The sequence below is a fragment of the Balaenoptera musculus genome, chromosome 3 (genome assembly GCF_009873245.2).
Source record: "Balaenoptera musculus isolate JJ_BM4_2016_0621 chromosome 3, mBalMus1.pri.v3, whole genome shotgun sequence".
Lineage (NCBI taxonomy): Eukaryota > Metazoa > Chordata > Mammalia > Artiodactyla > Balaenopteridae > Balaenoptera > Balaenoptera musculus.
The window spans coordinates 169,761,420-169,773,955 of record NC_045787.1 but is presented as its reverse complement, the minus strand read 5'-3'; the positions used below and the strand labels follow the sequence as shown (position 1 = coordinate 169,773,955).

At 59.0% G+C, this 12,536-nt stretch overlaps 1 protein-coding gene across 3 annotated transcripts in view; it reads left to right on the top strand.

Moving 5' to 3' along the window:
* The window catches only part of AP3D1 (adaptor related protein complex 3 subunit delta 1), a 45,453-nt gene extending 34,600 nt beyond the window's left edge, over window positions 1-10,853 (top strand). Inside the window, exons 18-32 of one of the 3 annotated variants that reach the window (XM_036846328.1) lie at window positions 70-141; window positions 777-852; window positions 1,189-1,388; window positions 1,736-1,809; window positions 1,961-2,135; window positions 2,464-2,520; window positions 3,053-3,160; window positions 3,358-3,504; window positions 3,725-3,772; window positions 4,079-4,268; window positions 4,483-4,571; window positions 4,652-4,737; window positions 5,367-5,406; window positions 5,513-5,592; window positions 9,697-10,853. In XM_036846328.1, coding sequence (XP_036702223.1) covers window positions 70-141; window positions 777-852; window positions 1,189-1,388; window positions 1,736-1,809; window positions 1,961-2,135; window positions 2,464-2,520; window positions 3,053-3,160; window positions 3,358-3,504; window positions 3,725-3,772; window positions 4,079-4,268; window positions 4,483-4,571; window positions 4,652-4,737; window positions 5,367-5,406; window positions 5,513-5,587 — 1,437 coding nt within the window. In that variant the 3' untranslated portion in view covers window positions 5,588-5,592; window positions 9,697-10,853. The other 2 variants (XM_036846327.1, XM_036846329.1) reach the window with 2 other exon arrangements.
* Window positions 10,854-12,536: the final 1,683 nt, after the last annotated feature.

Below are 12,536 nucleotides of genomic sequence, written 5' to 3'. Positions count from 1 at the left end.
ACCTGGGAGGACGCGAAGGGGAGGGCTCCGCGTGCCCGCTGACGTGCGTGCTGCATCCTGTCCCCTCAGCGCCGCGAGGCCCGGAAGCAGGAGCAGGCCAACAACCCGTTCTACATCAAGAGTTCCCCGTCCCCCCAGAAGGTGAGGCCGGCCTGCTCGCCCTCGAGACACGCCCCCGCGGGGCCCGTCCGCCCTCTGCCCACGGCCCGTGCGGGGCTGTCAGCAGGTCCGCGGGCAGGACCGTGAGGGGCTCCCGACACCAACACCTGGGGAGTGAGTCCTGCGTGGGCGAGGTCAGGCTCCTTTGCCTTGGTGGGAGGGGAGGGGGCGCGAGGGGACCTGGGCTCCTGCCTGGAGCCACGGCCTTCATCTGTACCCTCCACCCAGCAGACCCGTCGTCCGTGTTGGGCTCCCTTGGGGACACGTGGCTCCACGGGGCGGGTGCTGCGCGGTTTCCTTGCTCTTGGGATTTCTGGGTCACCTCTCTGAGGGGCTGCAGACTGTCCCCCGCCGGCACCTGTGTGTCGGGCTTGCTGATTCCAGCCGTCCTGGGGGCGGGAAGCGCTATGTCACCATGGTTCCAAGCCTGCACTGTTTTTCCGACTCGGAAAGAAAAAAGATTCAGATGCAAAAAATGGAAGTGCTGCGCCCCATCCTGTACTCGTCCCTGCTGGCAGCCCACCCCCGTCTCTGTGACCCCTTGCTCTGGGGCGTTGGCGCATCACGCTGGGCCCGCTGCCCTGCCCGGTGACGGGGCCTCGGTGTCTCCTCTCCAGCGGTACCAGGACGCGCCAGGCGTGGACCACATTCCCGTGGTGCAGATTGACCTCTCGGTGCCCTTGAAGGTGCCAGGCAAGTGTGTGCCCGGTGGCACGGGTGACGGGGGGGGGCTTCAGGCCAGGTGCAGGTGCCACCTCGGGCCTGCGCTCCAGCCCTGCCCTGCACCCCGTGCTGCATCCTCGTCCCAGCAGGCAGGGGTGCACGCCACGGCCCCCAGGTTCAGCCCCATACCCCTCGCCGCCCTGGGGACCCTGTCTGTGTCCCGGTAGCCAGAGGGCATTTTCCAGCATCCCCTTCCCCCAGGCCTGGGTCTCGGGGCTGTGGGTGAACCAGGTGGCAGCAGGGTGCTGGCCGGGTGGGACGTGTCCACGGCTCCGGGCTGAGTGCCGCGTGTGTGCCTGTCGGCAGGGATGCCCATGTCAGACCAGTACGTGAAGCTGGAGGAAGAACGGCGGCACCGGCAGAGACTGGAGAAGGACAAGAGAAAGAGGAAGAAGAGGGAGCGGGAGAGGCGGGGTGCCCGGCGCCACAGCTCACTGCACACGGAGAGCGACGAGGACATCACCCCCGCCCAGCGTGTGGACATCGTCACCGAGGAGATGCCCGAGGTCAGCCGCGGGCCTGCGTGGCGGGCGGGCAGGCACCCTTCCCCGAGGTGGGCTCCACCCTCGCGTGGGCCTGCCCATCGCTGCTGCCTCTGTGGCACGGGGCAGCCTCAGCCAGCTGTGCCCTGTGCACCGTGAGCAGGCGGCCCCTGCACTCCTGCCCCATTACCTGCGTTGAGTTCACTGCCCGCGCCGAGCGCCAGGCCCCAGATCAGACTCCCTCATGGGTGTGGACCTGGTGGCCTGTTTCTGAGAAGGGAGATGGGTGCCCTGTCCACCCGTAAGGCTCGGCGGGGTCGGGGGCCGGACGGGTTGATCTGGATGGACGCAGGGCTCCTCTCCCCCCTCAGAATGCCCTGCCCAGCGACGAGGACGACAAAGACCCCAACGACCCCTACAGGGCCCTGGACATCGACTTGGACAAGTGAGTGCTGGGACTGAGACCTGGGCAGCTGCCCCGCGGGGCTGGACGTGGCCTGGGCTCCCCATGGCCTGGTCCCTCCCTCTGTTCTCTGTTTACTGCACAGAGGGGGAGCGGCCTTGTCACGGGCCATGCCTCCTGTGACCACCCCCAGGCCCCTAGCCGACAGCGAGAAGCTGCCCGTCCAGAAACACAGAGACGCTGAGACCTCCAAGTCCCCGGAGAGACAGGACGTCGCTGTCGTGGGAAAAAAGAGCAAGAAGCCCAAGAGGAAGGAGAAGAAGCACAAGGAGAAAGAGCGAGAGAAGAAAAAGAAGGAGGCGGAGAAGGTGAGAGGCCAGGCGACGTGTGTCACGTTGGGCGGGGCGGGCCCGGGCTGCCAGCTGCCCCTCTGCCATCGCGTGCGTGTCATGCGTGTGGAGGGGGCTCCTACAGAACCGTCACGCACGGGTCGTGGGCCTTGCCGCAGAGCAGCGTGACTCCGCCTGGCCGCGTGGTCTCGGCGGGCGCTCGTTCCCGTGGCGGTAGCGCTGGACGTGCTGCCGGCTCCGTGCACACTCGGGTCCTGCGGGGCTGCAGTGGCCTGTGCCTGGCGGAGCCACCGTGCCCTCTCAGGGCTGCTGCTCTGGCCAAAGGCGTGTGTTCCTGTGGTTTCAGGGTGCGGACTTAGACTTCTGGCTGTCCACCACGCCGCCTGCCGCCACCCCGGCCCCGGTAAGAGCCTGCCAGTGACCTGTGCTGGCCCCAAGTGCCCCTCGGCGGACACCTGTGCTTTTCGGCCTTGGAGACGTCAGGGTGCCACCTTGGCGCCCTGCCCCGGCGGTGGAGGAGGTGGGGGACCCTCAGGCAGAAGCCCGGTCTGGGCCGGCTCGGTTCTGTGCCCGAGGTCTCGCCCAGGCAGTGGCTGCGTGGCCGGCCCTCAGCGCAGAGCCCGGGCCCCCAGAGCCAGTCAGCGCTCCTGAGCGACCGCTTTGTGTTAGTGGCTGGGGCCTGGTGGCTCTGGGGTCTCCAGCCGTGACCCTGGTCAGTGCCAGCTGGCCTCAGGCAGGGCCTCCTTTCCCCTCTGCTGGCCACCGGCACTTACTGGGGGCCACATGTCTGTCTGCGTGCTGGCGACACGCCTGGCGTGCGGAGGGAGGTTCGTCACTGCGGGGTGTCCCGGACCAGGCAGGTCAGGGCTGAGGGCGCAGGCCACCCCGTCCCGGGCCCCAGCTGCCTTTTGAGCCTGCCACCTGTCTTCCTGCAGGAAGAGCCCGGCGTGAACGCCGCAGTCGCTGCCCCGAAGGAGGAGCAGGAGGAGCCCAGGGGAGAGGAGCAGGACGCCGCCGAGGACGGGGAGCAGGACCTCGAGAAGGTGGGGGCGTGGTGTGCAGGATCTGGGCTGGGGGAGGTGCTAGCCCGCCACCGAGGTCCCACCGAGGGGGGCCGCTGGGGCCTCCTCACAGTGGCCTCCTGTCGCTGTGCGTGCGGGGTTCTGCTTCCACACGGCACCGTGGGGCTGTAACTCGCTGGAGGAGCGTGGGGTTGGCCTGAGCCCTGTTCCTGTTTCAGAAACCTTCCAAGCATAAGAAGAAGAAACACAAGAAGGACAAGGAGGAGCGCTCCAAAGACCAGAAGAAATCCAAGAAGAGGGCGCCTCCGAGGGAAGGGGAGGCCGAGCCCGTGGAGAACGGCGCGCTCGATGAGGAGCCCCTCCCGGTGAGCGTGCTTCCCAAGCACGCTGGGAGCGGGCCATGGGCGTTGCACCCTCCCTGCGGTCCTCCCGGCCCTGCCAGGGTCAGGAGCCCCGGGGTGTAGACTCGTGTTGTCCGGGACCCGCGGGGGCTCCCAGTGTTTCCTGCCGGCGGCACCGGGCAGCTCCCGACGTCGGTCCCAGGTCCTCGCCGCCCGAAGCTGAAACGTTTCTCTTTTGTTCCAGCCCATGTCTAGCTACTCTCTCCTGGCTGAAAATTCTTACATCAAGATGGTGAGCCACGTGGGGGTTATGGGGGGTGGGGCTGGGCGGGCTCAGGGCTCTTGTCTCTGGACACGCAGGGCATGGAGTGGAGCCGGGCGGCCAGCGGGGCCTGCTCACTGGGGGTCGGGAACAGCTGACAGTCGCGGACAGAGCTGGAACTCGGGTGCTCGTGCGAGGGCTCAGGACGTTCCCTTCTTTGCACGTTCACGCGCTGGGAGAGCGGGTGGTGCCCACACTCTCCCGGGCCCTCGTCTAGGCCCACGGGGGTCCTTGGTGGGCTTCCCTGCCCCGCCGACGCCGGGCCTTGCTCTGCAGACGTACGACGTGCAGGGCAATCTGCAGAAGGACAGCCAGGTCACGGTGTCCGTGGTCCTGGAGAACCAGAGCAGCAGCTTCCTCAAGAACATGGAGCTCAACGTGCTGGACTCTCTCAACGCCCGGCTGGCCCGGCCAGAGGGCTCCTCGGTCCACGACGGTGTCCCCGTGCCTTTCCAGCTGCCCCCTGGTGAGTGGCCCCCGGGGCGGCCAGGAGCCCCCGGATCCTGTCATCTGGTGCCCCCTCAGGGCTGAGCCTGGCTCCCTGACCAGGGCAGGCAGCACTGAGGACAGACCCAGGCCAGGCTTGCGTCCCTGCCGCCTGCCCAGGTGGCTGCACCCCCATCCGCCACCCCAGGCCGTGCCCCATGCTGCTTCTCAGGTCCGCTTCTCGCCCTCACCAGGCATCTCCAACGAAGCCCAGTTTGTGTTCACCATTCAGAGCATCGTCACGGCGCAGAAGCTCAAAGGGACCCTGTCTTTCATCGCCAAGGTACCTGGTGGGGAAGGGGGGCACCCTGAGGGTCAGCCGCGTGCCCCACCCCCGCTCACCCTGCGCCCCTGCTCCTGCAGAATGACGAAGGTTCCACCCATGAGAAGCTGGACTTCAAGCTGCACTTCACCTGCACCTCGTACTTGGTCACCACGCCGTGCTACAGGTGCGCCACCCTCCTGCCCACCCCTGGCTCCCCACTTCTGTTCCGTGGGAAGCTCTCCATGCGGTCACCTTGGCAACGTCCTCTGACCCGAGACGAGGATGTGCACGGAGTGTTGGGTGACCGGCTCGTGGTTGGCGCAGAACGCCCAGCGCGTCTGCCGGGCCGGCCAGCTCGGGTGCCTGACTCTCAGCGCAGGCCTGGTGGCCCTAACGCTGGGCGTCCGAGCCCAGAGCGCGGGCAGGGCTGGCCCTCCTGAGGCCCCTCTCCGTGGCCCTCTCCCCGTGTCCTCACGTGGTCATCCATCCCTGCACGTCTGCATCCTCATTTCCTGTTCCCACAGGGACCCTGGTCACGTTAGATTAGGGCCCTGTCTCCAAGTGCAGTCGTGTCCTGGGGACACGTTCAGCTCTTGACTTCCTACCAGACCCTGGGGGACCCTGAGTTACAGGCCCACAAAGGAGGCGCCCCACCCCCTGGGCTGGGGTCTCTGCCCTGCTGCAGGGGATCCCCCTGTTGTCCCCCCCCCCGTTCTGTGTCCTTCCCACAGTGACGCGTTTGCCAAGTTGTTGGAGTCCGGGGACCTGAGCATGAGCTCAGTCAAGGTTGATGGCATTAGTATGTCCTTCCAGAACCTTCTGGCAAAGATCTGTTTTCACCACCATTTTTCCGGTAAGACTGGACATGCCGACAGATGGCTCGGCCCTCTTCCCGCACCTGTGACTGTCCCCTGCCGCCAGGGGCTGGCCCGGCCTCACCCCCAGGCCCTCTGTTGCAGTTGTGGAGCGGGTGGACTCCTGCGCCTCCATGTACAGCCGTTCCATCCAGGGCCACCACGTCTGCCTCCTGGTGAAGAAGGTGAGCCCCACGGGAGGGCCCCCGCCAGGCCTGTCCACGCCTCGCCGCCGTGCCTCCTTGAGCCTGTGTTTGTGAGGGGTGTCGGCCTTTCCTTTTCTCCATCTGGCCTTGGCATCAGGGCACTAGTGTGTTCCCTCCTCTCACACTTCCCGGAAGAGATTGCGTGTAGTCAGTATTCCTTCTTGCACGTTATGTAGAATTCGCCAAGGAAAGCGTTTGGGTCTGGGGGTTTCTTTTTTGAAAGGTTTTTATCTACGAGTTCAGTTTCTTTCTTTGATAGTTGTAAGACTTCTTGCTTTCTCTGTTTCTTATTGGGTGATTTTTGGTAGTTCGTAGTTTTCAAAGAATTGATGTGTTTCATCCAGGTTATGGAGCTGATGGTGTGTCAAGTTGGCCGGTTCTCTTCGTGTCCTTTTAGTGTCTGAGGGATCAGTGGTGATTATTTTTCATTCTTTTTTTTTTTTTTTTAATTATTGATTTATTTATTTAATTTTGGCTGTGTTGGGTCTTCGTTTCTGTGCGTGGGCTTTCTCTAGTTGCGGCAAGCGGGGGCCACTCTTCATCGCGGTGCGCAGGCCTCTCACCATCGCGGCCTCTCTTGTTGCGGAGCACGGGCTCCAGATGCGCAGGCTCAGTAGCTGTGGCTCACGGCCCAGTTGCTCCGCGGCATGTGGGATCTTCCCAGACCAGGGCGCGAACCCGTGTTCCCTGCATTGGCAGGCAGACTCTCAACCACTGCACCACCAGGGAAGCCCTATTTTTCATTCTTGATGTTGGTAATTGGTGTCTTCTCTCATTTTTCTTGGTTATCCTGGCCAGAAGTCTTACTTATCCATTTTGTTGATCTTTTGAAAGATCAATTTGATAACCAGTCTTTTTAAAAAGTTAGGGACTTTCCTGGCAGTGCAGTGGTTAGGACTCCATGCTTCCACTGCCGGGCGCCCGGGTTTGATCCCTGGCATGGTGCGGCCAAAAAATAAAAAAAGTTAATATTTCTTTAAACAATAAATTTTATTGAGTTTTGCTGCATATCTCCTTACTTCTGCCTGCCTTGGGTTTATTTTGCTCATTTGTGGTTTCTTAAGGTGAAAACTTAGACCAAGACCTGTCTCTTCTTTTTCTTTTTTTTTTTTCTAATATTTATTTGTTTGTTTGTTTGTTCGTTTATTTACTTACTTATTTTTGACTCGAGCCAGGTCTTCAGTTGCTGCACGCAGACTTCTTAGTTGTGGCATGTGGACTCTTAGTTGTGGCATGTAACTCTTTAGTTGCTGCATGCGGGATCTAGTTCCCCGACCAGGGATCGAACCCAGGCCCCCTGCATTGGGAGCGCGGAGTCTTACCCACTGCACCACCAGGGAAGTCCGAGACCTGTCTCTTCTAATAAAGTTTTTAGTGTTATAAATTTTCCTCTTAAGTACTGTTTTGGATGAACTGCACACATTTTTGTGATTCATTTTCATTTCTATACAGTTCAAAATACTTCCTATCACTCCTTCCTCTCTGACCCATGGATTACTTAGAAGTATGTTAATTTCTAAGCATTTAGAAAGTTTCCTGTTGCTTTTTGGTTACTGATTTCTAGTTTGACTTTTCAGGCCTTTGAAATGTGCTGAGGCTTGTGCTCTGGCCCAGGATGTGGTCATTCTGGGTGGATATTCCATAGGTGCCTGGAAGCGTGTTATACGTGTCACCTAGATCCTGCTGGTTGATGGCGTTTTCCTTTTCTTCTGGATCCTTGCAGATTTTCTCTCTTCCGGCCCTTGATGAGTGAGCAAGGAGTATGAGGCCAGTGGTGGTCAGTTGGTCTGTTCCCCCAGTTCATCAGGCTTTACTCCATGTGTGGGAGCCCTGTTGTTGGCTGTGTGGACCGTTAGAATTGTGGGATCTTGGCGAGGGACCCTCTCATCAGTGGGTGTGCTCCTCTCTGTCCTGGGCTGTGTTCTTTTGTCTGAACGCTACCTTGTCTGGTATCAGTACAGGCACTCCTGCTCTCATTTGATGGGTGCTTACGTGGTATGTCTTTTGCTATGAACCTGCCTTTATCCTGTTTGGATAAGAATTCCTTGTGAATGCTGTGGAGTTTGGGTCACGTGTCCTTATTCATCCTGTCAATCTCTGTCTTTCAGTTGTCGTGTTCAGACCATTTGTGCTTAAAGTATTACTGATACATTTGGGTTTGTCCCACATTTTGTTTTTTCCCTGTGTTTTTCGTTCCTCTTCTTCCCACTTCCACTTTCTGTGGTGTATGTGAGCATTACAGTATCCCGTGTTTATATGTTGGCTGTGTTGTTGATGGTCTCTGTGTATCTGCTTGGGGGGCTCAAGGGACTACATTACACACTTGGTGTGCACAGTCTACTTGGAACTCAGGCGGAATGTAAAAAGCTCACACCCTCTCGGTCCCTTGACCATCCCTTCGCACGGGCAGTTGTCTTAGGTTTTGCCTTTGCAGACGTTGAAGACGCCTTACACCACATTACAGCTTTACAGATTTCAGAGAACTCGGGGTGCGGGTGGGGGCGGGAGGGGGTGAGATAGCCTCTTGTGCTCGCCCACATGTCTCCCATTTCTGTCGCTTTCATTCCTCACGTTCCACCCTTCTGGCTCATTTCCCTCTGTCTGAAGAACTTCTTTTTAGATCAGGTATATTGGATGTGTATTCTCTTAGTTTTCCTTCATTTGATTGATTATTCTTTATTTCAGTATTCCTCAAGGCTATTTTTACTGGGTATGAAATTCTGGCTTTGTCGGTCTTTTCACTCAGTACCTCAAAAATAGGCCATTTCCCCCTTTTTAAAAAGAAAAAAAATGAAAATATTTACTTATTTGGCTGCACCAGGTCTTAGCTGCGGCATGCAGGATCTTTTTAGTTGTAGCATGAGGGATCTTTGGTTGAGGCGTGCGGGATCTAGTTCCCTGACCAGGGATCGAACCCGGGCCCCCCGCATTGGGAGCACAGAGTCTTAGCCACTGGACCACCAGGGAAGGCCCTAGGCCATTTCCTTTTAGTGTCTGTGGTTTCTGACAAGGAACATTTTCCTTTTACTAGGGAATGCATCGTTTTCCTCTGGCTATTTTAGGTTTTTCTCTGTCTTCAGTTTTCAGCGGTTCGTGACGTGTCTGGGCATTGACTTCCTTGGGTTTATGTTAACTGTGTGGAGTCTGCCGAACTTGCTGAATCTGTGCGTTTATGTCTTTTGCACAACTTGGAAGTTTTCAGCTATGATTTAAGTACCTCTTCAGCACTTCATTCTTTGTCCCCTCCTTCCGGGACCCCTGTGATGTGAATCTCAGACCTTTTGTTACTCTGCCCACCCCACCCCACCTCCGACTCCTTTCCGCTATCTGTTCAGCTTGGATTATTTTCATGAATCTCTTGTCTGGGTCATTGACTCTTCTGTCATGTCCGTTCTGCTGTTGAGCCCATCTAGTGAGCTTTTCATCTTGGCTGTTGTATTCAGGTCTTGAAGTTCCACTGGGTTGATCTTGACTCTTCCATTACTTTGCTGAGATGTTGTGTTTTCCTATGTGCTTCAGGAATGTACGTGGTTGGTGATGGGAGGTTCTCGTAGTAGCTACTTCAAAGCCTGTTAGGTGATTCCAACATCCACCTCTTCTCGGTGGGCGTTTGTTGATTGTCTTTTCAACGTGAGCTGAGATTTCCCCGGTCTTGCGGTGCCGAGTGATTTTGGACTGTATCCTGGACACTCTGAATAGGAGGAGACCCTGGGCCTTCCTTAGACCCTGTGGAGGGCGTTGACACACAGGTTCCAGCTGCAGGACACCTGGGCCCACGCCCTCCGGTTTTCACAGCCTTCCTCTCTGCACAGCTGCCTCCTGCGTGCCCCTGTGGGGCCGGGCCGGGTGGGGCTGTGTGTCCTCCGCAGGGCTGGCATCGCTGCCTCTGCCGCGCTCTGCCGGAGCGTCCATCCTGGGCCCCTGGGGGACAGCAGGGCGCGGTGCACCTGCTCTGTCTTGCCTGGAGCCCCTCCTTTTGATTATGAAAGCACCCGGGCATAGGAGAGCATTTGCAAAAGTTGGAGGTACACGGGAGTCGCAGGGCGGCGTCTCAAGGCGCTGGCCGTTGTTTCCCCGTTGCAGGGTGAGAAGTCGGTGTCGGTGGATGGGAAGTGCAGCGATTCAACACTGCTGAGCAACGTGCTAGAGGAGATGAAGGAAACGCTGGCCAAATGCTGAGCGCGCCGCCCGCCATGGGGAGGGCTCGTGGGGAGGGCGGCCAAGTGCCGGGTTTCTCCTCTGTCGCAAGGACTGGGTGCAGCCGGGAGATAACCCAGTCCACCGTCATCCACTGTGTAGACACCGAGGTTTATGTTGCGTTGATTTATCCTGTCATCTTTTTCACTTTGCCCTCACCGCTCTCTCTGGCGAGAAGCCCCCTTCCACTCCCCAGGCCAGCAGGGGCTTCTGTAGCCGGAGCAGACTGTGCACGTGGCCACAGGAGCTGCCCGAGGGTGAGGGTGACCGCCATCCAGGCTGGTTCCTGGTGGGGACCAGACGGGGTGGCGCGTCCCGCTTCTGTCAAGCCATCCGAGTCCCGTGAGTCCCCGGATGCCCTGCCCACTGGCAGCTGGGGGGTGAAGAACAGGCCAGCTGCTCAGCCAGGCGACATTCCTGTTCATCCCTGACGCCAAGGGTCACGTCCTCCCCGCAGGACACATGGTGGGAGAGGGTCATGCAGGCTCTCATCCATCACATCCCGTTCATCCCACCACTGTGTTCGTGTGTCCGCCGAGTGGGGGGTGCCCAGCGGGGATCCCGGACCTCACTGGCTTCCGTGCCCAGTCGGGTGTTGGGGTGAGTGGTGGAGAGCTGCGATTCTGGCCCCTCCGCTCATCACTGGACGCTCTGCAGGTCTGTGCCTGCACGTGCGGAAGGGCCTAGTCCTGGGCTCCGCAGCCGTGACGGCGAAGCACGTGTGTTCAGGGGCGGCTGGGCCCCTGAAATGCACCTCAGGGGCAGGGAGGGGGACCCCAGCCCACCCCCGTGAGACTGAACTTTCCTCAGAAATGATAGTCCTCAATGACGTTTTAACTTTTCCTTTTGATGAAAACTGTCACTTTAGCATGTAGAGTAACCTATTACAGAATCCTGTGCAGTGATTCTAGAATCTCGAAATGTATGATGTGTTATATAAGAATTTATTTGCTATCGACATTCCCGTATAAAGGAGAGACATATCACGCTGCTGTAATGATTCTGTGTCAAGATGATCCAATAAACTTGCAAAACAGACGTTTGCCTGTTGGGTCTCTGGCCCATGACAGCGTGTGCCCCCCAGCCAGGGGATTCTGACCCACTGGGGGGGTCAGCACACAGCCCCTGAAGTGCTCGTGGTCCGAGGGGGCTGCAGGGCACCCTCATGGAGGTTGCAATGTGCGGGGGAGCCCTTGCCCTCCTGCCATGCACCCCTCAGCCCCTCGGGAGGGGACGTGGTCCTCACGTTATCCAGGCCCCTGGGCTCCGGTGGTAACGAGGAGCCACCTGACCCCCCCCCGCCCCACGGGATTCTGAGGGGTCCACGGGTCTCCCTCCCTTACCAGGGAACCCCATTCGTAAGGGGTGTGCAGGGTGAGCAGAAGCATTACTGAAATAAATAAGGAAAGTTTAAGTTAGGTAAACGCTTGTCCACACACGCACACACACACCCTCGTTTCTAATTTTCGAAGCGCCCAGTGAGAAAAGGGCAGGGTTAGGAGTCGAGACACACGTGTACAGACCCCAGGGCCCCAGGAATCAGCAGGAGCAGATGCTGGAAGGGAGGCCCTGTTGCTGTTTTGGGGGTTTTTTGTTTCGTTTTTTTTTTCTTTTTTTTAATTTTATATTTTATTTTTGGCTGTGTTGGGTTTTCGTTGCTGGGTGCAGGTTTTCTCTAGTTGAGGTGCGCAGGCTTCTCATTGTGGTGGCTTCTCTTGTTGCGGAGCACGGGCTCTAGGCGCGCGTCAGTTGTGGCGCGTGGGCTCAGTAGTTGTGGCTCGCGGGCTCTAGAGTGCAAGCTCAGTAGTTGTGGTGCACGGGCTTAGTTGCTCCGTGGCATGTGGGATCTTCCCAGACCAGGGCTCGAACCCGTGTCCCCTGCATTGGCAGGCAGATTCTTAACCACTGTGCCACCAGGGAAGCCCCCTGCTGCTGTTTTGATTCTCAGCATTTCAGATGGCTTCACTGACGCCATGTGGACAGAGGGCTGTGCCAGCAGAGCCCAAATCAACTCCAGCCTGAATCCAAAACGTGGGCAGGTGTGGAGCCCCGCACGGAAGCCCCCCTCCGGCAGCGGGTGGGGAGAGAGGCCTCGGATGGCCCCCGGGTGGTCGTTGGCCTGGCCCGCCCTGCTCCAGCTCGTGGACCCCGCACAGGCCCCAGGGCATTGAAGCATCCCTCTGGAGTTTCCCGCTCTCAGTTCCCCTGACCTCAGCAACATTCCTGGGCAGGCAGAGGCCAGTGTTCTGTCAGTGAACCCTTGGAAGGAAGGCGCCACGCCAGGCAGGGCACCCCTTAGCTGGGGGAAGGGATCGGCTGCTGACCAGGCTGTGAAGGGCCAGCCCAGGAGCCAGACAGCTGCCAAGCTCACCACGGCATCCGCGGGCACAGAGGCACCTCCTGTCTGCTGGATGGATGTTGAGCCCTGGGTCACAGTTTGGGTCTGTCCCCTCATGACCCATGTGGGGTGTTTCCTCAAAACCAAGAAGCCAAGCGGTGGGCACAGCAGTTCCTGTGCCTCGGCTGAGATGCAGCCGATGTGGTAGGAGGCCCACGATGCACCGACGCTGGCCCTGGCTTTCACCAGCCTCCTTTCATGTCATCAAGAGAACCACTTGCCCTGAAGGCTAGTTGCGGTTCGCACCCGGGAAGCCCCGCAGCCCTGCCCTGTAGGCCAAGGTCGCACCTCGCCTGGGGCCCCAGCCCGGAGCCCCAACAAGGACCAC